The following is a 25,610-nucleotide window of genomic DNA, read 5'->3' as shown; positions in this document are numbered from 1 at the left end:
ACGAAGAATATCCCTCGTCATACTGTAACTACTAGAAATATTATACTAAATGTATAATTCAATAACTGTTATCTTATTGTTTTATTATCAAATTAAAGCATGTCCTACAAAACAAAATTCAGATATTCACATTTGGCATGTATGACATTCATATATATCGTCTTCTTCTCTACAATTATCAACTTTCAAGGTATATTTTTTTTTTTTACTTTGAACTATTTTACTTTTACAATATATATTATTCAATATATGTTGCGACTTTATACCTATTCATTTTCTTAATTTATCTTATTCATGTCAAACCTTCACTATAAATTGTAAATATTCAATAACTAATTGCTTTGAGCGAGAAATTTATCAATAAGTTGTTGTGGGCTGGAAAAATTCCCAAGACAACTAACCATTATATCCTCGGATCATACAATCGATTCCGTCAATGGATATCTATCTCTGAACTTTTCAGTTCATATACAATCAAATGCTAAAATTGTTCTTAAGCGGAAAAGTATCCCCACACAACTATCTTGATTGAACGACTCTTATCACTCAATTATTTTTTGAATAAATACCGACATAATAACCCGACTAAGCTTGGGGGCTCACCATATCATTATTCACTCATCTTTTAACCGAGTTATAACTCATTTTATTTTCTAAGCTTAGCCTGGATCATATGATCGGCGGACAAAGCTTGGGGGCTGTGATCCGTCACCTTATAACTCAGTCTTTATTATACATTATGAGTTATAACTCGGCGTTAACTATCATTCATTCTTTTTCTTGTAACTGACACCTTCATTACCGACTTAATGACCATCATTTCTATCTTAATGACCAAACGGTCATAACATCAATTTTATTCATCAATTCTATGCCTATAAAAGAAATCTTCTATATCTAATCTCAGGGAGTAACATGATAAGTTCTATATCATGTAATACATTCTATATTCATAGAATTATTATAAACACAACATAACACATGATAACTTTCATTTCATGTCTTACATTCTATATTCATAGAATTATTATATACCTCTTAAACACTTACTGACTTGAGCGTCGGAGTGTCTTTTGCAGGTACCCACCCCCTTGTTCTCTCCTTGCCGACGTATAACTCATCCCGACGAGAAGCTTGAAGACATTCATCGACGGACGAGCTATACACCGGCCAAACTCAGCAAGAACAATTTCATTCACCACATTCACGAGTATAAACTGGCGTTCTGGTGTTCCACCAAAACACTCAACAACCATTAACCAATCCCTGACCACTTTAAACAAAGCTCATTCATCCTCTTGTGACATTAGTGGAGGTCTCAACACTTGTTTTCCACCTCTATTTCTCATCATTAGATCGTATTGTTTATTTGCTATTAATAGAAGTGTTTTTTCTCACAAGTTTACTTACCTCGAATTTCTCGTCTTAACTATTATTTTTCACTTAATCTATTTTTCACAAAACTCAACCGAATCAACAATAAAACAACAGAGTTTCCATTTTGCCCGCCTTGTTTTGCTTCTTCAACCTTCATATGTGCTTGGAGAGTGGCAAAGCAAAAGAATAAGTGATTGTTGAAGAATCCTCTTTCTGTTAAAGAATAAAAAATAACAAACATATGAAAAATGAGTAAAAGAAGGATAATTACCTCAAGGAAGATGGTCCTGTGGTGTGTGTGGTTGGCCTCACTTAAAGGCCAATATTTGCGAGATTAATTTCTTTGCTTTTGGCTTCCAGACTCTCCTTTTCCTCCTCATCAGTTACATACCAATTGTAAGGAAGCTGGATTTTAGGCCCAATGCTACTGTTGTTGCTTTCAGGCACTTCCTCAATAACCAACCCATGATCTGGAAGTAGGATTTCAGACGAATAGAAAAACACGGAGGTTTCCAGCTGATGTTGTGATTTTCTTTGAATTATTTCTATATCTTGCTTGAATACCATGTGCAGTCCCCATTTCCCCATCTCAATGCCTGGGCAGGCTTTAAATGTGATATTGGCTCCTGTTTTCACAAAATGGCAGTGTGGCCGAGAAATATAGATAATCCAGACATGTTTTCGGGTCTTAGGAGGTTGGGACCGACCTTTGAAGTCTAAACGGCATGGCATACAGAAGGTTTCTTCTGCCTGTTCGCTTTCAAAAGAAAGATAAAATGGATTCGGGAGTGATGTGGACAACCGGTCATGAGAAGAACCAAAAATCGCTGAAGGATCGGTTACACAAAATGCTACACAAAAGGTAAAGCCTATCCAATTGTCATCCATATTATTAGAGTCCACTATCCTTATTGTTGATCCACCCATAAATGAACGATTGAACCACGATGGAATACTACTCCCAGGAATAACAATGTCAAAGCCACACCTGAAATGACAAGGTTGCTGGTACCAAAGAAAACACACAAAGATATATCAGTGAGATAGAGATTGTTTGGAAGTATCGATAGACTTAGCATAGCATATAATTTCGCACCTTAATTAATCTTGTTAGCCAGATAATTGTCCAGTTTTGACGACACCATTTATCAACTTTGGAACAGTAAAGCATATATAGTCCTGAACCCTGATTCCTTGATCCAGATATTGTTTTAAAATATTGTCCTCCTGATGAGTTATTGACAAATGGGAGTGTAGGCAATGAAGAAAGATTAAAGCAATGCCCCAAGTTCAAATATGCTAGGCTGGAAAGACTCTCAATGGTACTGGGTAAACTATTGAATTTGTTACCCTGTAAATTCAGTCTTTCTAACCCTTTTAATACTCCGATATCATCAGGGACTTTTCCTAGGTTGCAAAAGCCAAGATCTAAAAATGTCAAAGCTTTCGAAATCCGAGGAGAAATGATGGACCTGCCAAGAGTTTGGTGAAGTTTGGATCTTTCATATTTGTTCAAAATAAACTGAAGTTTCCAAAGGTTTGAGCACCCTTGAAAATCTAGAGTTTGAAGAGATGTCATCCAACTGATATCATTGGGTCCCTCCTTCAGCCCTAGACAACCCCTCAAACTCAAAGATCTAAGTTTTCCAAGGGCCCAGAGAGATTCATGCACCTTAGCCAAACTTGTACATTGTTCAAGATCAAGATATTCTAGATTTAAGAGCCCTGAAAAATCTTGCGTAGTTTCCAATTTTGTACAGCCTGAAAGATGTAGAACTATGAGAGAACTTAACTTGCATTCATCACTGCCAAAGTAGAGGGTAACCAAACTACTACAATCCCGCAAATTCAAGTAGACAAGTCGTGCAAGAAGGTCAATTGAAGGGTGAACATGTTGTAGGTTTGTGCATCCTGAAAGATCTAATCGCTTAAGACTTGTGCACCATTCAAAATTTGGAGTTTCTATAAGCTTTTTCGAGTTGCTCAAATCTAATATTGTCAGGCGAAAAAATGTCTGTGAAATAGAACAACGATCACCAAGTCAATTTGTTAAATCAAAGCTTTAAAATCTCCACCAGCGAGTCAGTTTTCTACCAAAACTTTTATTTTTCTAAGGGAGAAAGAAAAACTTTCGACCATCAATATATAAATATAAGGCTTAAAATACTATACTATTTTCTTGTCATAATCGCATTAGTTTAAATGAAACTTTGGTGGGTGATTAGAAAAAAATGCTTATAATGTAAAGGAAGTATTTTTTACAAATTAAAATATATTTTGAAAATAAAATTTGGTTACATTTACTCATGTAGGACAATGAAATTTGGTTACATTTACCCATTTAGGACAATGAAATTTGAACTTCTAAAAACATTGTTATTTCATAATTTGAACCATTAATTTTATTAAAAAATATATATATAATTATTTAACGACTAAAATTATTAAAACATTAATATTTTTAGAATACTTGATAACTTTTCTATAAGTTTAAATATTAGGAGAGCGATATTATCAATTTTTTAGAATTCTTTAAATTATTCTTTATATTTATTATTTTATTTTTTATGGTGATAAAAAAAAGTTTATGATGAGAATATCATATGAGTTTATTTGGGTGAATTTCTATGAAAATATTTTTTTTAATTTTTCAAATGATCCTTTTTAAAAAAAGGATTATGGGTGAATTTTATATTTGGATATCTTATGTAAAGGTATCTTTATATCTGATAATTATATTTGGATACAATAATATAAAAATATTTTTTATTTATTTATTATGTTAAAATATTTTTTAAGTAAAAATTATTTTAAAAATAAATATAAATTGTAACTTATAAAAAAATATTTTTTTATTCTTTTAGTATTTTTTTTACTATTAAAATATTGTCAAATATAAAATAAAAAATATTTTTTATAATAATTTAATAGTATTCAAACAAACTCATAATATAGAAGTGACATTATCAATTAGAAAATAACAATATATTTATTTCCTAAATCCTACTAAATTAAATAATTGCCTAATATAAAATTATAAATAATTTGCATTGTACATGTTTAGGGACTGACATATAAAATTGAATTTTTAAAATTCGAAAAATAAATTTTGAATCTACGGTTTATTTTTTTTTTTTCGTTAATTTTTGTGTGACTATTTTCTTTCGTTAATTAATAATACTTTACTTCTGTAATTGTGTCTTATGCAGGAAAAAAAAAAAAAAAAAAGAAAAAGACAAGAAAAGTATTGTAGTAACTAAAAGTCTAATAATACCTTGCGGCCTTCCCATAGGCTTTTGATACTGCTACCAGACAAATTCATTTCAACGAGACATTCTGAAGGGTGAAACACTGATGGCAAAGAAGGAAAAGGGTAACCATGCCATGAAAGATACTTCAGACAACTAGAAAGACATTTGAGTCTACTTTCTGAATGGTAGTTCTTTTGATGTACAATGAGCAGCTTGAGATCCTTCATTTTGGACAACCCTTCAACCATCTCATTGCAATCGCTGATATCCTCTTTTATATCAACAACTATGGCTTTAATCTCATTTGTTCCCTGACAAACATGAATTTTTAGTAAACAAGAATGGAAGTACTTTAAAAATGTTAAATTTTGTAGTTTTGTCAAATTTGCACACAAGTATCTCTGTAATTTAAAATTTGAAATGGCATTTCTATATTTAATAAAAAAATTTAATTTGGTTCCTCTTTACTGTTGGGTTATGAACTTATGATAATAAATATCTTTAGAATATTTCATTTCAGATTCAAAAAATAAATATTCTAAGAATATTAATTTTTTAAACAGTCCGGATATGTAATCAACAAATATTTTTGAACTGCACTCCATACTAATTAATTATTATTAATTAATAATTATTTAAAAATTTCAAAGTAATTAAACATAAAAAAAAAAACGGGATCATCGGCATATATATGTTCAATCACTTAGAAACGTGAAAATTAAAATTTTCCTATGAAACTAAGGGTGACTCATTACCGTTTCTGACATCAAGACATGATGGAAATCCTTGTAACTCCATATCCTACTCCATGATCCAGGTTCTTGAGGATATTTCTCCCGAACAATTTTCTTTCCCAACTCTTGCAGCATTTCGTGCATATGAATTTCTTGGTTTCTAATGGTTATGAGTGATTTCTCCGCAATAACTGAAATTCCAATATGAGGATATAATCCAAGAGAATCTAGTATTCGCTTTACATAGTCCTCCCTCTCCCCTCTGAAAAAACAAGCAATGTGTAGAAATATTTCTTGCTCCTCATATTTTAGCCCGTCATAACTTATCCGAAGCACGTTTGTAATTTCGTCTTCTTGATTATTCCTTAATCTATCCAAGGCATCTCTCCATTGGGCAGCATTGCGGGAACACAAGAAAGAACCCACCACTTTAATTGTTAGTGGATGCCTTTGAGCGTACTTAAGTACCTCAGGAATCAGCTCCTCAAAATTGTTGCTTGAATCCTCTCTCTTGAAGGCTTTTCTACTAAACAACTCTCGGGCTTCTCTATCACTCAACAGGGGAACATTGTGAATGTGAACTTCATCGTCTTCATACACTTTGAAAATATGCTCATCCCTGGTGGTTATGATTATTCTACTCCCTTCACAAAGTAATTTAGGTTTGATAGCCAATTCTTCTAATTGCTTTGAGTGATCAACATTGTCCAACACAACCAGGACCTTTATACTGTGTAGCCTATTTGTTATAATCCCAGATATCTCGGAAGGACTGTATGTATCTAAATTTTGTTCGTCCAGAGCTTGACGAAGAATTTGTTTTTGTATGGCCATAGCACCACCATCATTGTAAATTTTGCTCACGTTCTCAACAAAACAAGAAGCATCAAATTGATAAGAGATTCTATCATATAAGGCAGTAGCATGAGTTGTCTTTCCTATACCGCCCATCCCCCATAATCCTAAAACTCGAAAGCCATCATCCTCTGATCTTAACTTGAGAAGCTTTTCCAATCCTTCCACACGAGGTTGCATCCCAATTAAGTCATCAACAAACCCAGAGAATTTATGATTCAATGTTTTCACTATTTTCTGAACAATTTTTTCAATCTCTCCAAACTCTGGCCTGAAAGAAAGACAAACATATGATACTAAAATGTAAGAACATATCGGAGCTAAACTTTTGTTGACAAAGTAAGGTGCTTTTGGTTTATGTTTTTATTTTCTGTTTTTACTGTTTTCGCTTTTTCCTTCACAAAATTCAGAAAATAAAAAACACTAAAAATAAAAACACTAAATGAAAACGCAAACGCACCTTTAGATTTCTAGCAATCTGTCCTAATCAAATTTTATTGATGGATAATTCCTATGCCCAAGCATGGAAAACACCCGATGTTGATGTGAATATAAATACAAAAACAACGTGAGCGAAGAATTAATAATGGTTAGTGTTGTACGTACTTATTTGTAACATCCCAGCCAACAGAATTGGCCAAAGTGGTCATAGCACTCTTCCAGCGTTGGACCTTTGCTGGGTCTTGTGTGAATTTCTGTGAATGGGAGATAAAAGCTTCCTGGTACACACCGTTCTGTTTGCGCACATGAGAGGGATCCACATCATAGAAAACCGGGAAGACAGCTTGATTGAACTCTCTTTGGCAGTCAACAATAGCAGCCATTTCATCTAAACACCAAGTGGAGGCTGCATAATCTGGTGAGAAGACAACAATGGAAATCCTTGAATCCCTAATTGCTTGCAGGAGCTGAGATGAAATGGGTTGACCTTGCTCCAGCGTCTTGTCATCCTTGAAGGTGAAGATGCCTTTTCGGATGAGGTGATTGTAGAGATGATCAACCAAAGTGTTGCGAGTGTCGGGACCCCTGAAACTGATGAACACGTCGCATTTGCAGATCCGCCGAGGTGCGGTGGCGCTGCTGCTTTCGATGCGGTTGCTGGAATCCATCGGGCGAGAGGTAATGTGAGGTTGACTTGACTTGGCTGGTTGGCTTGGCTTTTTAGTCAATCAATGATGCAGTAAGCAGGCGGATATATACAAATAGAAAAAGTTTCACATGTGAAGTTTATTCAAAAAACGTGAGATGATTTGATAAAAATTTAGTTTAATTTACATAAAAATAACTATATGTGAATTTTCACCTTATTTCATTTATCCACAAACCACAATTATATTAATATACGTTATAAGTTATACACGATTTTTTTTAAAACAAACTTTTTCTTTAATGTAAGGGCTTGTTTGGGTGAATTTTTAAGAAAAGATCTTTTTTCGAGTTATCTTTTTTTAAAAGATCTTATAGAGAAGTAAAAGTAATTTTATGTTTGGATATTTCATGTAAAAAGGTCTTTTTATCTATCAATTATGTTTGGGTATAACAATATAAAAGTACTTTTTTGTTTATTTATTACATGAAAAACATCTTTTTTTTAAGAAAAAAAGATCTTTTAAAAAAAGATGTAAATTACCGCTTCTCAAAAAATATCTTTTTTTTATTTTACTAGTGTTTTTACTTTTACTACTAGAAATTTGCCAAACACGTTAAAAAACTAAAAAAGATCTTTTTTCATTGAAAAAAGATCTTTTTTTAATAAAATAATAGCGTCCAAACATGCACTAAGTAATCTGGATTCAATAAACTAATTAAAGTGGCATGAATAGCAGTCACAAACCCACGCCTTGCCACCTGGATTTTTTTAGTAATAATGTAGGCCCCGATGTTATCTACAGCAATAACTTTGGTGATCTCTCTAGGAGGGTCATTCCAGAATTGTAATCATTGATGAAGAGTTGCGTCCATTTTTGCCATTAAATCAGCACTTCTGTTGGCTTCCTGGTAGATATGTAACACTTCCAGTCTCCAAGACTTTCTTTTCCAGTAATATATCTGCTTGATGGGTGAATTAGAGTGGTTTTTAAACTCGTTTCTTTTTCTAAGGATTGCGAAAACAGCCAGAGAATCACACTCCAGTTAACTTGGAATTCCATAAATACAAGAACCAGATTACATCAGATCAGAGGCATCATGTCCACTCAAGTTAAAATTTCTTTTGGATCGGTAAAATTCGAGACACACGATAAAGATTGTACCTACGCAACACTGTTTAAATGTGATCATTTCCAATGGCTGTAAAATAATGTAAATTGAGTAATAAGGGTTGATGAAGTGATGAACAAATTAAGTAACTGTTGTAAATGGGCCTGACAACATATTTGTTTGCTACTGTAGTTAGAGGGTCGAGCTTAATGAGGACATTGGTTGCATTGGGGGTACTATTTAACAAACAATGTGTATGCACTATGCAGTGTATATATTACATCAAAATGTCACAATACATTATAGACATCTATTACTTTTGCCAATACATTTGGCAGATCAGAAGATGGAAGCAGCAAGCTAAGCAATCGGTAATGTCAGATCCTATTTTATCTCTCCATATGAGCAAAGCTTTGGTATCAAAAGAACAAAATTTGAATGATTGAAGGCATAATTTACCTTGGGGAAGCTGAAGATGTATATTTTTAAGATTGCCTGTGTGTATCTATATAAAGCCCAAATTTGAGAGATTATCTTCTTTGGCCTTTGCCTCCATCTTCTCATTTTCTTCTTCGTCGGTAACTAACCAATTATAAGGAAGCATGATCTTGGACTCCGAGCTGCTATTTCCGCCTTCATCAACACATTCAGTGACGACCAGTCTGGAAGAATCAGAGATAGGACTCTGCTTTTTATTATCCACTCTTTGTAACCTCCTCTTCAGTTTCTCTATATCTTGTTTGAACACCATGCGCAACCCCCATTTGTGCAACTTCATTCCCTTGCAGGATTTAAATCTTATACGGGCTCCTGTTTTCACAAAATGGCAATGCACCCGAGAGATATAGATTATCCAAGCATGTGTTCCATCAATATCCCGATCAGTTTCAACTGAAGAAGGCATATCAAAATATTCTTCCGTGTGCTCACTTTCAAAGGAAAGATAAAAATGACGCAGCAGCTCAGATGAATCACAATCATTTTTAACATGCTCAAATGTAACACAAAATGAAAATCCAAGCCAGTTGTCATCCGCATCAGCATAGTCCGCTACCCTTACAGTTGATCCACCTTGAAACTGATGATTAAAATACCATCCTGGAATGCCACTACTCTCATTTTCAGGAATTATGATGTCAAACCCACATCGGAAATGACAGGATTGCTGCTTCCACATAAAACAAAGGAAATTGAGATATATTAGTGAAAAAGCGAATAGGAAAGCATGGAGAATACTTACCTCAACAAGTCTAGCAAACCATGAAAGCGCAGCCGGCATATAGTTAAAGGTTTTTTTCATAACCTTATTGTAGGTTGTAACATACAATCCCGACCTATGGTTACGAGATGCAGATACTGTTTGAAAATACCTTCCCCCTGACGGTGCACTATCAAATGGGAGCTCAGGCAATCTTTCAAGATATGAGCAATCCGCCAAATTCAAATATGCCAGTCTGGAAAGCTTCTTGATGGTATCAGGTAAATGACTACACTGACATTCCTCCAAGTTTAATCTTTCTAAACAAGTCAACACTCCAATGGAATCAGGAATATTGTCTATAAAATGGCATGTGCCAAGGTCCAGAGATATCAAAGATTCTAGGTAAGATGAATAAATCTGTCCGAGGGGATACCTCAGTCGTAGACAGCGGCTTAAATCTAGGGTTTGAAGAGATATCATATTGTTGACTTCTTTGGGCATAGAAATAATTATACAGCCTCTCAAACTCAAGAACTTTAACATTACAAGAGCACCAATAGATTCATGAACTGTGGATAAACTTGTACAATTTTCAAGATCGAGGTACTCAAGATTTGAAAGCCCTGTGAAATCTGGACTCTTATTAAGGTTTGTGCAGCCAGAAAGGCATAGAACTCTAAGAGAACTTAAATTACAATCATCGCCAAGATTGAGGTTGGACAAACTGCTACAGTTTTGCAAACACAAGTATGCAAGCTGGTTAAGAAGTCCAATTGAGGGATGAATGTGGATCAGGTTTGTGCACCCTGTAAAATCTAGTCGCTTAAGTTTTGCGTTCCATTCAAAATTTGATGTCTCTATGAGATCCACTGAGTAGCTCAAGTCCACCTTTTCCAAGTGTGGGATATTCTGTGAAGGATAATATATCAATAAATGGAGGTTAGCTTGCTATAAAAGAAAAGTTTTGGATATAATTTCTACATCATCGTAAACATGTTTTACATATACATATATAAGTAAAATTAATGCCCACCGCATGAACCATTATTTACAAGAACAAATATTCTACACTATCAACCTATCATTATATCAAATTCTTTTTAAGAGTTTCTTAACATTTTAAGCATAATAAGATCTTTTCTAGTAGATTGATTTGATTTTAATATTTATGTTTCCTATGACATCATAGAGTAAAAAAAAAATCTCTTAAATTATAAAAAATTTCAAAACAGAGCCACATTTTTTAAACATATTTAAGAGGTACCTTTTTTTCTTTTTCTTTTTCTATTTTTTAAGAAAGAAGTTTGATTTCTTGCAGAACAATATTTTCTGAGAAAGAATTGAGATCATTATTAGTTAATCAAAATGTTTCCTTAAACCAAAAACTAAAAATCAGATGAAAAAGTCATAACTACCTTGTTGCCTTCCCATAGTCGTTTAACATTGCTATAAGGCAGGTTCAGTTCAACAAGCCTACTATAAGGCTGAAACGATGGTAAAGAAGGGAAAGGATAGCCATGCCAAGCAAGATACTGCAGATTAGGAGAAAGAAAATCAAGGCTTCCTAAAAAGTTTTTATGGTATAATATAAGCAATTTAAGATCCCTCAATTTTGACAATCCTCTGATCCTCAACTGACTGCACTCGGGCATCTCCTCTCTCTGATCTAAGACTATGGCTTTGACATGATTTGTTCCCTGAAAAATAACAATGGAACTTTCAGTTGATTATTAAGTTGATAATATGATGAATATCCTCCATTAGACCTCCCCTAAACACATATGGGGCGATAAGAAATAGAAAAGAGATTTCGAATAGAAGGAGGAAAGCATGTCGCTTTTGCGGCATGGATAGCAACCGATGGATTGATATTACCTGACCCACTAGACCAGTACCATATTTTTATTCATGTCCTACTTAATAAAAATTAAACACTTGTTAACTAAATTAATAATGAGTAAAATTTAGATAGAGACATGTTTAATTTTTATTGGGGGGACATGAATAAAAACATGGTAGTGGAACAGGTGATCTCAATCCACAACGGACCTATCCTACAACATCACCAACTTAATTAAGAACAGAGATTAAAGGTGCAGATGGACCAGATCCAATCGGTTTGGGTCCAGACGAAATTTAGGATCACTCTTGTGCAACCCTCACGGAGAAGAATAAGAAAAAGAGTCAGTTGTCTTACAAATGTGAGACCTAAAGTCTAACAAAAATTCTATGGAGACTAAAATATCTTAGCAAAAATTCTTTAGAAAAAAATATGGGTATTATTCTAAAATTTCTAACGGAAATGGGAAAAATTCACAATATTAAATTTGAGAACATTACCGCCTCAGCTGACATCAGAGCATTTTCAAAATTGCTACAACGCCATAATCTGCTCCATAATGCTGGCTCTTCTGGATATCTTTCCCGAACAAGTTTCTTCCCCAATTCTTGTAACATGTCATGCATATGAATCTCTTGGTTCTTAATGGTTATGAGTGATCTCTCCTCTAGAACTGGAATTCCAATGTTAGGTTGTAGTCCACAAGTAGCTAGAATTCGCTTTACATAATCTTCCTTGTCTCCTCTAAAAAAGCAAGCAATGTGCAAAAATATTTCTTTATCATCATTTTGCAGGTCTTCAAAACTTACTTGAAGCACATCTGTAAGTTTTTTGTCCGGATATTTCTTCAATCTTTCTAAATAAGCCCTCCATTGGGAAGCATTCCGTTTGTCCAAGAAAGAACCCACTACTTTGATTGCTAATGGAAGACCTTGAGCATATTCCAGTATGATGGGAGTTAGCTCCATACAAGTGCTGCTACTAGGATGATCACTTTTGAAGGCCTTTCTAAAAAAAAGTTCTGAAGCATCTTGAGAATTCAATAAGGAAACGTTGTGAATTGCATCTATTCCATAACTTTCAAGAATATGTTTATCCCTGGACGTTATGATTATTCTGCTTCCTCTTCCAAGTAATTTAGTATTTATAGCCAATTGATCTAATTGTTCTCTTTCATCAACATTATCAAGAACTATAAGGAGCTTTCTGGAAGATAGCCTATTTCTGATTATCCCAGCTATTTCAGAAGGACTATATTTATCTAGATCTTGTTCCTCTAGAGTTCGACGAAGAATTTGTCTTTGAACGGAAATAGCACTGCCCTCTCTATAACTTTTGCTCACATTCTCGATAAAGCAATGTGCGTCAAACATATAAGAGATTTTGTCATACAAGACACTGGCAAGAGTTGTCTTTCCTATTCCACCCATTCCCCAGATTCCAAGAACTCGAACATCTTCGTCCTTTGGGTTTATCTTTAGAACTTGTTCTAATTCTTTTACACATGGTTGTATCCCTACTAGATCATCAGCAAACCCAGAAAATCTATGATCCAATTCTTTTATTACCTTTTGAATGATTTTATCAATCTCTGTGAATTCTGGCCTGAAAGAGAAAAGAAAAATAAAATCCCTAAAGCATCACATGTACTACGGTATGTTATTCATTCAAGAATTAGACTTCAATTCTTTGATTTCAAGCGACTTAATAGTATAAAATCCAATTCTTTCCAGAAAAATCAGAACAAAATATTAATTCTTGACGGACTTCAACTCAAATCAACTATCAACCACTACAACAAAAAGAAATCAAGTCCCAATTAATTTTCAATTCATGATTTGGTCAATTTACTTGTTCTATGCAGTAACTGAGTTCAATTATCTAATTTACCAATGTAGTATTCAAACATCTATAATAAGTTAAAGCATGATACATACTTATCTCTAACATCCCATCCAGCAGAATTGGCCAAATCCGTCATAGCTCTCTTCCAGCGTTTAATCTTGCTAAGATCCTTTTGGAACCTCTTTGTATGTGAAGCAAAAGCATCCCCGTACACCCCACTCTGCTTTCGAACATCAGAAGGATCCACATCATAGAAAACGGAGAAAACCTTCTGTCCGAACTCTTTCTTGCATTGAGCTATGGTAGCCATTTCATCGAGGCACCATGTGGAGGCAGCATAATCACGTGAGAAGACAATGATAGAAACGCGGGAATCTCTGATGGCTTGCAGAAGCTGAGAAGAGATAGATTCCCCTTTCTGAAGCCTCTCGTTGTCCTTGAAGGCAAAAACTCCTTTCCTGATGAGATTATGATAAAGATGATCGATGAAATTGTTGCGGGAGTCGGTGCCTCTGAAACTCAGAAACACATCGTGCTTATATAACCGCGTGTTCCTGTTGGGATCCGTTGACTGATGAGTGGAACTGCAAGCTGAATCTTGCAGCTTGGAATCCATGGGAGAAGGAGATTGCAAGCAACATAGTAGGGCCTTAAACTTGGGTCTCCAAACCCGCGCCTTCTCGCTTGGATCTTTCGACCCCATTCTTTACTGCTCTATTGTAAATTGCAAATGTTGTCAGCTCCAACTTTCCAAAGAAAAACAGTTGACAGCATAAGAGCTCGACTGGAAATTATTTGAAGGTTATGAAAAAATTCTATTTTTTTAAAATTAGAATTTATTTTTATTTGAGATTTAATTCTATAATTTACAATAATTCTATTATATTAATAGAATATAATTTAATTTTTTAATTTAGAATATTTTTATAAGAGTTATTTTTTTATAATTTTGTTCTTTGACAAAATTATTTTATTAAATATTTACTTATTATTAAAATATATAAATAGAAATATTTTTTATATTTGACATATTAAATTTATTTAGTGTGAGAATTAATTTTAAAATCAGATTATTTTTAGTTTGATTTGTAAATGAAAAAAAAAAGTGAGAATTAAAATTTTCAAACGAATTTAAGTTATGTTTTTATTTGTTTCAAAATGAAAAAAAAAATTGAATGAATTTTAATTTGTAGGTTGTCAAATAAGTTCTAAGGGAAGAAGAATCAAATTGAAAACTCACACTAATTGACTCAGTCTTAGACGCAATGACTGTCGGGGAGTTAATATTTGAATTCCAACTCAAATTCCAAATTTTAATTGACCCGAATTTAATTTTTAAATAAGTATATATTTAAATATATTTTTTAAAAAATTTGTGTCAATATTTTAGTCTCAAAAGAAAAGTATTACATTAAAATTTTTAAAAAATAAATTATTTTATTACACTTTTAAAATTTTATTAATCTAAATAAAATTTATAGAATCTTACTAAAGTAGGAATTTATATGTCCTATTTTTATAAAATTTAGAAAATTTTGATACAATAAAATTTTCTTAAAAACAAAAATGTGTGACGCAAAATTTTTTAGAAATGTATTTAAATATATGCTCTTTTTAAATTTATAATCTTAAGTTGCGTTATTGACTTATTTATCAGTTTTTCTCAGTAAAGGATGTGCACATTTACACATTTATTTGTCACATTAGATAAAATAAAATGACCTCTTTTATATTAGAGGTAAATACTAAATCAGTATCTGAAAGATTTTGACACTGATAAAATGGTATTTGATCTTTGTTATTGACAAAATGATCCTTGAAAAATTTTAAAATTTGATAAAAGTGACCAATTGTTAATTGAGTGACCTGGAATTCGGGTCAACTCCAAGTATAAAGGTGAGGTGCCAGTTAAAATTTACCCACTTTTAATTTTTATAATTTAAAAAAGCTCCGATTTTAATTTTAAAAAAAACCCTAATCCTCTTTTTTTTTTCTAAAACTCTGTCTCTTTTACTAAATCATTATCATTTTCTAAAATGCTAATATCTTTTTTTCTTCTTTTTTTTCCTCTCAACAATGTCATTTTTAGAAATTAGCTGGTGGTTAACGAGGTTCTGTGGTTGTAGTTGTGGTGGCGGTGGTGCTAGTGGTAGCGGTAGAGAGAGTGGAATCTGCTGCAAAAGCATCTAATGGAAGACCATTTGTTCTTGAGATAATGGTTCAGTTTGCGATTGGGAAGGATGTGAAGAGGAAAAATAGACTCAACACCACCAAAGAAGCCGCCAGGGCCTATGACAGAGATAGAAGGTCGTAAGATTCACGGAAAGAAAGTTAAAGTGAACTTCTCCAACGAGGATGACAAACACTATATTCAACAATCTCACAACATTATTCCAAACCTTCCTCCTCTTCCCATTTGAAGATTGAGTAATCATCTTCCTCTGTATCAATATGGTGATGCCAACAACAACAACAATATGAACAACCAGGCAAGGACTCTGAACCTCAACTTGGAGTTTGGTTACGATCTGAATCATGGAAGAACCATTGGTGTTGGTGGTACCATCAACGCAGACCCATTTGTGAGTTGTGTTGATGAGAATTTTGAGTATCGGTCTGGTTGCTACGAGGTGGAGAAAAAAATGAGAAATGAAAAAGGGGTGAAGTCTTGAGAAGAAGGGGTTGAGTAAAAGAAGAATTTTATTAGGAAAGAAGAAGAAAATTGGTGGATGATGATGAAAAAGGGGAAGAGATGAGGGTTCAGAAGAAAGGGGATTAGGGTTTTTAAAAAATTGAAATTGAAATGTTTTAAAATTATAAAAATTAAAAGTGAGTAAAATTTGTAATTATTATAATTGTTAACTGACACATCATTTTTAAATTTTGACTCCAGATAACTCTACTTACGGTTGGTCACTTTTGTCAAAATCTTTCGAGTACCAATTTGATATTTATCTCTTTATATTAACACTCAATTTTCAGATAAATGGTGTCATTTTACAGTAATTTAGAATAAAATATACATATTACTTTATTATCATCACTAGTGAAAATGAGATACATTTTAATTACATTTATGTGAAATGACGTCATTTCATTAAGTGCTTGTTTGGGCGCCATTATTTTGATAAAAAAAAATCGTTTTTCAATGAAAAAAGATCTTTTTTATTTTTTAATGTATTTAGCAAATTTTTAGTAGTAAAAGTAAAAGTACTAAAACAATAAAAAATATCTTTATTGAGAAGCTGTAATTTACATATTTTTTAAAAGATTTAAAAAAAAAAAGATGTTTTTCATGTAATAAATAAACAAAAAGTACTTTTATATTATTATACCCAAACATAATTGATAAATAAAAAGATCTTTTTACATGAGATATTTAAACATAAAATTACTTCTATTTTTCCATAAGATCTTTTAAAAAAAGATAACTAAAAAAAATATTTTTCTAAAAACTTACCCAAACAAATCCTAAAAAACAAAGATTAGATGTCAATATAAAATGACTTCATTTTGTTTTATCTAACATAACAAATTAACTTGCCATAAATTTAGGGACTTATTTGAATTACGATTTGTAGGCTGACTTCAAATTTTAGAAGCTAAACTCATCCTAACCTCTTTTTTATATTTTTTAAATTTAAATTGATCCCAAAATTTTGATAGGATATTTTACTTTTTAATAAAATTTTGTTTTCTAAAGTTTTTGAGAATGAATGCTTCTATAGGATATATTGGTTTTATTATTATCTTATACTAAAATTTATTAAAAATTTGGTTTAAAAAAATCAGTTTCTTTATTTTCTGTACGAAGTAAAATGTTTCATTTGAATTTTTTTGAGATCAAAATTAAGTGATTACTACTTTTATAATAGGAGTATTTTTTATTATTCAAGATATCTCTAATTTAATAGGTTAAAAATTAATTTATTATGAATTTAAACTTTATTTAAAAATTTACAATTGGTCTAAATTATTATATACACAAGATATCTATTTAAGTAGATGAGTAAATTAATCAACTTGACCAACTTAAATTAATTTATAGTAATAGTATTTGTTTCTTTCTTTCTTATTTATCAAATATTTAAGCAACAGTATTAGTTCCTATTACTTTTTGTCTCAACATAGAAACATAATAATAATTATTAATCGTATTAATTAAGTTTTCATACGAAAATAATTACAGTTTATCTCTTTATATAATCTTTTATTATTAATATGACTTTTTTTATTATGAGATAGAAATTAATATAAAATAGGAGTATCACTTTTAAAATTTAAAATTAATCTAAAGACAATATTCTTAAATTAAAAACAAAAAATAATAAATAATTTTTTTAACATTTTTGTAAATTAAGAGTATAAATTTGTGTCAAAAAGTGAGAGATGTAATGTGCAAATGAGAAATATTAGTGTTCATACCCTGGCCCAATGATAAGGGCCCAGATCCAACCAAAAGGCCTAATCCAATAGGATAAGCCTTACAAAATACTGACTTTCACATAAGAAGTTGGTGTCAACCACGACTTGGTATAAAGAGGTCGGATGTGAGATTAGCTGGCAGATAAATACTCATTCAAATGAGTAACCGCCCCTAAAATCTCTCTAACCGCCTCATGAAGCCATATCTTAACCTCCCCAAGATAATGGGGACGGTTACCACCCTAAAGATACGGCACTACACCAACGGTGGTTATTGGCTCACCTCTATAAATACACTGACACCCCTCAGGTATCTCTAAGTCCAATACTCTCTAAGACCTGCTTACACTCTTGCTAACTTAGGCATCGGAGTGTCTTTGCAGGTACCACCCCCCATTCTCACGCGAGCACAAGTCGGACGGAGCCCCCCTGAGTTGCGGACCTACCCGGAGTCCTCCTCCCTCATACACTTAGGGCCGCCGAACGCCATCCATTGGACTAATCTCCGGTTACCTACCGTAACATTGGCGCCGTTGCCGGGGACCCGAGAGATCATTCAACGATGGCGGATAGATCCCACGAAGAAGGCCATGTGGAAACAGATTCTGAACAAGAGAATCTGGACATGGGTAATGACAACGAAGACATGGCCCAACAACAAGATAACGACCAACACAGAGAGGGTACCTCTGGAATGAAGAATCCAAAGGTAAACTCCTCAGATGGACGGGAATCAGAAAAGGGCGGACCATCACACGTAACTGAACTGATGGGACTAGTCCATAGCCGCCTGGAGCAATTGGAACAAGAACGGGAGAGGCAAAAGGAAACCGAAAGGTACCTTAAAGAGGAGATGGAACGGCGAAAAGAGTTAGAAAGAAAACTCTTGCAGCTAGAATCCTCCCTCAAGAACTCCCGCGATGAAGGAGAAGATCAACCCCCGGGCGGAGAAGATCCGTTCAGTGAGGACATAATGAGGGCAAAAGTTCCAAGGAACTTCAAAAGCCCCGATATGGACCTCTATGATGGGACCACGGACCCAAAGCACCATCTTAGCAACTTCAAAAGTCGGATGTATCTAGCTGATGCCTCCGACGCTACGAGATGCAAGGCTTTCCCGACCACTTTATCGAAAGCAGCGATGAAGTGGTTCGATAGCCTCCCCCCAAGATCCATCACTAGTTTTGAAGACCTCTCAAGGAAATTCTTGATGAGGTTCTCAATCCAAAAAGACAAAGTAAAACATGCACCGAGCCTCCTGGGAATAAAACAGGAGGTCGGAGAGTCTTTACGAGCCTATATGGAAAGGTTCAATAAGGCATGTTTGGAGATCCAAGACCTGCCCACAGAGGCAGTGATAATGGGGTTAGTCAATGGACTTAGAGAAGGCCCCTTCTCACAGTCCATATCTAAAAGACACCCCGTTTCCCTGAGTGATGTACAAGAAAGGGCCGAGAAGTACATCAACATGGAAGAGAATGCCAAACTAAGGGACCTGAGTTCGCGACCTGGACCTACTTCCTCCTCTAGGGAGAGGGAAAGGGAAGTCAGGAAGAAGGAAGAACCCGGTCTCGAGAGGCCCAGAAAATATCACTCTTATACTCCTCTGAAGACTTCTATAGTGGATGTATACAGAGAGATCTGCAACACTGAAAGGCTGCCACCCCCAAGGCCTATTAAAAATAAAAAAGGGGGAAGCCGCAGCGAGTATTGCGAGTACCATAAAATATATGGTCACTCCACCAACGATTGTTACGACTTCAAAAATGTGATAGAAAAGTTGGCTAGAGAAGGTCGGCTTGACAGATATCTCATGGAGAGGTCGGACAACCATGGAAAGAGAAAGCGAGACGATATGGACAGGAGAGATCCTCCACCACAGACCCCTGAGAGACATATCCATATGATCTCAGGAGGATTTGCGGGAGGTGGAATCACCAAATCTTCTCGCAAAAGACATCTAAAAAGAGTCTATCAGGTCGGGGATGAGACCCCCGACCTCCCCACTATCTCATTCACAAAAGAAGATGGGCAAGGGATAATCCCCGGGCATGATGATCCCGTGGTAATAACCATGATCCTAGCTAACGCCCATCTCCACAGAACCCTAGTAGACCAGGGAAGCTCGGCGGACATCCTTTTCAAGCCCGCCTTCGACAAACTAGGGTTAGATGAAAAAGAGTTGAAAGCCTACCCCGACACCCTATACGGGTTAGGGGATACGCCAATAAAACCACTGGGATTTCTGCCCCTTCACACAACTTTCGGAAAAGGGGAAAAATCGAGGACTTTGAGCATAGATTTCATAGTCATCGATGAAGGGTCAGCCTACAATGCCTTAATTGGCAGGACTACCCTTAATCGACTCGGGGCAGTGGTATCAACCCCTCACCTCTGCATGAAATTCCCAACTCCAGGAGGAATAGCAACGGTGAGAGGAGATCAAAAATTGGCAAGGAAGTGCTATAACGAAAGCCTAAATCTGAGAGGAAAGGGCAAAGAAGTCCACACCATAGAGTTGGGTGGAGCAAGAACCAGAGAAGAGCTACGACCCCAGCCGGGTGGAAAAACCGAGGAGATACAAGTCGGTGAGGAGGAAGGGAAAAACACTTACATAGGAGCCAACCTAGGGGAAACCCTGAAACAAAGGTTGGGTGAACTCCTAAGAGCCAATTCCGACCTCTTCGCCTGGAAGGCTTCCAACATGCCCGGGATCGATCCCGAGCTCATGTCTCACAGGCTCTCGGTTTACCCAGGGTCCCGACCAATACAGCAAAGAAGACGTAAGCTCGGCCCAGAGAGGACCTCCATAGTAGAAGAGCAAGTACAGGCGCACCTAGAAGCCGGCTTCATCAGAGAGGTCAAATACCCAACATGGCTAGCCAATGTAGTGCTAGTCAAAAAACAAAATGGTAAATGGAGGATGTGCGTCGACTATACCGACCTAAATAGGGCCTGTCCTAAGGACCCTTATCCCTTACCAAGTATTGATACCCTGGTGGACTCCAGCTCAGGGTACCGATACCTATCATTCATGGACGCCTACTCGGGATACAACCAAATCCCGATGCATGAACCCGACCAAGAGAAAACATCGTTCATCACGCCAAAAGCCAACTACTGCTACGTGGTCATGCCATTCGGACTGAAGAATGTAGGAGCCACGTACCAAAGGCTGATGAACAAAGTGTTTTCCCCCCATTTAGGGAGCTTAATGGAGGTATACGTCGACGACATGTTAGTAAAAACCAAGCAAGAAGTCGACCTCTTAACCGACCTCTCACAAGTCTTCGACACTATAAGGTCGCATGGGATGAGGCTAAATCCCGCAAAATGCGCCTTTGCAGTAGAAGCAGGGAAATTTCTAGGCTTCATGCTAACACAAAGAGGGATTGAGGCTAATCCCGACAAGTGCAGAGCCATCCTAGAAATGAAGAGCCCGACTTGTTTAAGAGAGGTTCAACAGCTCAATGGCCGACTTGCAGCCCTCTCCAGATTTATGGCAGGATCGGCACTAAAATCCCTTCCATTATTCTCCCTGTTAAGGAAGGGATGCCAGTTTGAATGGACTCCGGAATGTGAGGAGGCGTTCCAAGAGTTCAAAAATTTCTTAAGCCAACCTCCTATCCTGACCCGACCAATACCGGGAAAAGACCTCATCCTGTACCTATCCGTCGCAAACAGGGCTGTCTCATCAGCCCTGATCACAGAAGACGAGGTCGGTCAACACCCGGTCTACTTTACCAGTAAGGTTCTACAAGGCCCTGAGCTAAGGTACCACAAACTAGAGAAGTTTGCCTACTCCTTAGTGATAGCCTCGCGAAGGCTACGGCCTTACCTTCAGGCTCATACAATAAGAGTCCGTACAAACCAACCCATGAAGCAAATCCTCCAAAAGACGGATGTTGCAGGGAGAATGGTTCAATGGGCGATAGAACTCTCCGAGTTCGATTTAAGATACGAAACTCGGATTGCAATTAAAGCCCAATGCCTCGCCGACTTCATTGCGGAATACGCAGGTGAACAAGAGGAAAAGCCGACTACATGGAAACTCTACGTAGACGGATCCTCCAACAAGACAGGGAGCGGCGCAGGCATAATATTGGTAGATGGAAAAGGAACCCAGATAGAGGTCTCCTTAAAATTTGAAAAAGTACTTAGGAAAAACCTTGGAACACCTCGGGCGCTTTGCGGAAACCGAGGTTAAGCACATAACTCGGGACCTAAATAGCAGAGCTGACGCCCTATCCAAGTTAGCAAGCACCAAACCCGGAGGGAACAATAGAAGCCTGATCCAGGAAACCCTCCAAGAGCCCGCGGTATCAAAAACAGAAGATCAACAAAAGGTACTTGAGGTGGTCGGTCTAAACCTCGGATGGATGAACCCCTTAGTCGAATACCTGAAGTTCGACATCCTCCCCAAAGAGGAGAAAGAGGCTAAAAAGATCCGAAGGGAAGCACAACATTATACTTTGGTGAGAAATGTCCTTTATAGAAGAGGGATATCAACGCCATTACTAAAGTGCGTACCGACCTCAAGAACCACCGAGGTGTTAGAGGAAGTACATAGTGGAATCTGCGGAAACCATCTCGGAGCAAGATCATTGGCCAGGAAAGTAATCCGAGCAGGATTCTATTGGCCGACCTTGCAGAAAGATGCTACAGACTTTGTGAAAAAATGCCAGCCATGTCAGATGCATGCAAATTTCCACGTGGCTCCACCAGAAGAGCTCATCAGTATAACTTCCCCCTGGCCTTTTGCAAAATGGGGAATGGATTTGTTAGGTCCTTTTCCCCAAGCACCAGGGCAAGTCAAATACCTGATCGTGGGAATAGATTACTTCACAAAGTGGATAGAAGCAGAACCACTAGCTACTATCACCGCTCAAAGAAGTCGCAGGTTCCTCTACAAAAACATTATCATAAGGTATGGAATACCTTATTCCATCACCACAGATAATGGGACTCAGTTCACCGACGCCTCCTTCAGAAGTTTGGTTGCCAGTATGAAAATCAAACATCAATTCACCTCGGTAGAACACCCACAAGCCAATGGGCAAGCCGAAGCAGCTAACAAAGTCATACTGGCAGGACTGAAGAAGAGATTACAGGAAGCAAAGGGAGCTTGGGCTGACGAACTCCCCCAAGTGCTATGGGCTTATAGGACGACCCCCCAATCCGCCACCGGAGAAACACCCTTCCGACTAGTCTACGGCGTAGAAGCCATGATTCCTATAGAAATCAGTGAGCAAAGCCCAAGGGTAATCCTCCATGATGAGATCGGAAATGTACAGGGGCACAAAGAGGAGCTCGACCTGCTCCCCGAAGTCCGAGAGAACGCCCAGATAAGAGAAGCGGCATTAAAGCAAAGGATGACTACCAGATACAACAAGAAAGTCATTCGAAGAACATTCGCCGTAGATGACCTGGTCCTAATTAGAAACGACATTGGGGTCAACAAATCGGGAGATGGAAAGCTCGCCGCAAATTGGAAAGGGCCATACAAAATCAAAGAAGTATTAGGGAAAGGTTATTATAAAGTAACCGACCTGGATGGCACTGAGTTACCAAGGTCGTGGCATGCTTGTAATATGAAAAGGTACTACAGTTAAAAGCGAACTCTACTCCCTGATGTACTCTTTTCCCAACTTCATGATTTTTTCCCAAAAGGGTTTTTTCTGGAGAAGGGTTTTTAACGAGGCATCACAGTAGAGGCTAGGGGGAAATATACTAACCCTTAGTAGCAAAAAGGTACCTTCCCAATTAATAAAGATCTTTTTCATTACTATGTCTCTATTAAATATCCTCCCTTATTTTTTAAGTCTTTCTACGAAACGCGCCGACTTAAGCTCGACAAAACGTGAAAATCCCATGAACCGACCTAGATGGTCGTCAGGATAAAACGACGAGGTACAAGTCGGTGTAAAGAGGTTATATAAGTCGATCGTAAAAACTCGGGAACCAACCCGACTCATAAGTCGGAAAGTAATCCCGAGTAGGAAAAACTTGGAAAACTTTGATCCACAGATCGGAGTGCAACACCAAGTAGAAGAAAAACGCATCGCAAAAATAACCTAAGTCATAAAAACTCACTAAAGCAAAGTCGAGTATAAAGGATAACAAAAGAGATATGACAACCTGAAAAAACTAAAGCTTGCATGCAAGCCTTTCCACGAAAAAGGCTCGATAAAATAATGCAAACTAGCAGAAGGTTTCTCGAAAAGATCAAACATATTTCAAAATAGAAAAGCATGTGCACGCACAAAGTAACTTAAACCCTTATCCAAAAAAGGGCACCTACTACGATTAGAAAACCCTTATCCAAAAAGGGCATTTATTTTGTTTAAAACCCTTATCCAAAAAAGGGCAACAAACAGAATATTTTGTTTACGGCCTTGAAAGGCCAGAAGCAAATTGTCCACAACTACCAGCAAATAAATAGAAGTTTAAAAAAGGGGGGGACCCACAGGCCGGGCCCCCATATAGCCATAAAATTAAAAAAAAGTTATTTTTTGGAATCACCACCACCATGAGGAACATCACCAGGGCTGGAAAGAGGAGCCAAAGAGGAAGTCGGAGCAGGAGTTGAGGAACTCGGTGCATCTTTAGAATGAGGAGGAGACTCTATAATCCTCTGCCCCCGAGTCTTTAGGTCTGACTCGGAAAGGACCTCGGGAGCAGGAGGATCAACAATGGCGCCATCAATCACCACTTTGTCAGGATGTAATGGAGAAAGATCCAAGTCGGGGGCTATAACCCTGACCTGCTCTAGGAAAATTCTCCAAGACTCCTCGGCGCCATCGGCGATAGAGTCCTCCAAGTCAGCATAAGCATTCCGAGAGTTCAGCAAATCCTTCTTCACCTCCACCATATCTTTAAATAGGCTTTGGTAACTCTCCTGGGCTGCCTTCCTTAAATTTACCTCCATAGTACATTGGGCTCGCAGCTCGCTCTCCTTCTTCCGGAGGTCGTCTCTCTCCTTCCTCAACTTATCCCTCTCCTCCTTTAACTCCTTCTGATGTTTTTCAAACATAAGAAGCCTCTCCTCCAGCTCCCCAACCTTTGGGGAAGTACCCAAGGAGCTGAGGGGAGTCTTCTCAAACATGTCCAAAAGTTTGCCACAAACTCCCGCCGCCCTAAAACTTTCTTCGGCCAGAGTGGCAAGGTGTTTCCGAACAGAAACATCATCCATATTAATAAGTGGATAGATGTTCTTTCGGACGAAGGCAAGAGCCTCCGCCCTAACACCACCTTCCCAAGAAGGGCCAGACTCTGAAGTCTTGCGCTTCTTATTCTCTGGCTCGGAGAACGGTTGGGCAGAAGGGAGTGGTCGAGCCAAACTTGAGGAGGAAGAGATGGTAAGAGGTTGAGAGGGAGTACCCACATTTCTAGGAGGAGGAGGAGGAGGAGGAGGAGAGACGACCGCCTTACCCCCGGACCTAGCCCGGGACTTCGCCTTGGCTTCCTGCACCCGCTGGTAGGACTCTTGAGCATTTTTCTTTGCCATATCTACAAAAGTAACAACCAAGTTACAAGTCGGTAAAATACAAGTCGGCAAAATGCAACTCGGAAACAAGAAATGCATGCACTACCTATGCAAGATTGAACAAAAACCGACGTCCCCTGGAGGACTTTCCTCGTATCCAAGTATGGGGCCCTCCCCCATGCTTCTCGGAAAAACCCCACAATGGCCGCCTCCACCTCGTCTAGGTCATCTAGACCAATTTTTTCACAAGGGGTGGCCGGCAGCCAATAAAGGGGAAAGCGAGGGGAGGAATGCTCGTCTAGGAAAAAGGGGTGGTGACCCTCTACGGCTTGAACCTTGAAGAAGAAATTTTTGAAGTCGTGGAAAGATTCGTCAAAAAGAGTGAAAATCCTCCGAC

At 36.9% G+C, this 25,610-nt stretch overlaps 2 protein-coding genes across 7 annotated transcripts; both read right to left on the bottom strand.

Annotated features, from left to right (window-relative positions):
• Nucleotides 1–181: 181 nt before the first annotated feature.
• LOC130944267 (disease resistance protein RPV1-like) lies at nt 182–7,374 on the bottom strand. 2 transcript variants are annotated; one of them, XM_057872518.1, is made up of 6 exons: nt 6,824–7,374; nt 5,384–6,488; nt 4,652–4,939; nt 2,474–3,391; nt 1,649–2,382; nt 182–1,528 (listed from the first exon to the last, which is right to left on the bottom strand). In XM_057872518.1, exons 1-5 carry the CDS (start codon nt 7,324–7,326, stop codon nt 1,690–1,692), a joined length of 3,507 nt encoding a protein of 1,168 aa, XP_057728501.1. In that variant the 5' UTR covers nt 7,327–7,374; the 3' UTR covers nt 182–1,528; nt 1,649–1,689. The 2 variants fall into 2 exon arrangements, with proteins under 2 accessions (XP_057728501.1, XP_057728500.1); XM_057872517.1 differs by having other exon boundaries at nt 183–1,539.
• A 572-nt stretch (nt 7,375–7,946) lies between these two features.
• On the bottom strand, nt 7,947–14,082 carry LOC130944607 (disease resistance protein RPV1-like). 5 transcript variants are annotated; one of them, XM_057873000.1, is made up of 5 exons: nt 13,395–14,080; nt 11,958–13,062; nt 11,033–11,314; nt 8,876–10,526; nt 7,947–8,479 (listed from the first exon to the last, which is right to left on the bottom strand). In XM_057873000.1, exons 1-4 carry the CDS (start codon nt 14,003–14,005, stop codon nt 8,922–8,924), a joined length of 3,603 nt encoding a protein of 1,200 aa, XP_057728983.1. In that variant the 5' UTR covers nt 14,006–14,080; the 3' UTR covers nt 7,947–8,479; nt 8,876–8,921. The 5 variants fall into 5 exon arrangements, with proteins under 5 accessions (XP_057728983.1, XP_057728984.1, XP_057728985.1 ...); XM_057873001.1 differs by having other exon boundaries at nt 7,947–8,469; XM_057873002.1 differs by lacking the exon at nt 7,947–8,479 and having other exon boundaries at nt 8,623–9,581; nt 9,657–10,526.
• Between the last annotated feature and the right edge of the window lie 11,528 nt (nt 14,083–25,610).

The sequence above is a fragment of the Arachis stenosperma genome, chromosome 8 (assembly GCF_014773155.1).
Source record: "Arachis stenosperma cultivar V10309 chromosome 8, arast.V10309.gnm1.PFL2, whole genome shotgun sequence".
NCBI lineage: Eukaryota > Viridiplantae > Streptophyta > Magnoliopsida > Fabales > Fabaceae > Arachis > Arachis stenosperma.
This window is presented reverse-complemented; position numbering and strand designations above follow the sequence as displayed.

What these genes read in the sequence shown, in the direction of transcription:
- LOC130944267 (XM_057872518.1), bottom strand. Translation starts at nt 7,326, where the DNA reads ATGGATTCCAGCAACCGCATCGAAAGCAGCAGCGCCACCGCACCTCGG. An exon ending in GCCTATGGGAAGGCCGCAAG is followed by an intron (nt 3,392 to 4,651) that starts GTATTATTAGAC and finishes TCTATTTCACAG; the next exon opens with ACATTTTTTCGCCTGACAAT. An exon ending in GGCTAACAAGATTAATTAAG is followed by an intron (nt 2,383 to 2,473) that starts GTGCGAAATTAT and finishes CTTTGGTACCAG; the next exon opens with CAACCTTGTCATTTCAGGTG.
- LOC130944607 (XM_057873000.1), bottom strand. Translation starts at nt 14,005, where the DNA reads ATGGGGTCGAAAGATCCAAGCGAGAAGGCGCGGGTTTGGAGACCCAAG. An exon ending in GGATGGGATGTTAGAGATAA is followed by an intron (nt 13,063 to 13,394) that starts GTATGTATCATG and finishes TTTCTCTTTCAG; the next exon opens with GCCAGAATTCACAGAGATTG. An exon ending in GACTATGGGAAGGCAACAAG is followed by an intron (nt 10,527 to 11,032) that starts GTAGTTATGACT and finishes TATCCTTCACAG; the next exon opens with AATATCCCACACTTGGAAAA.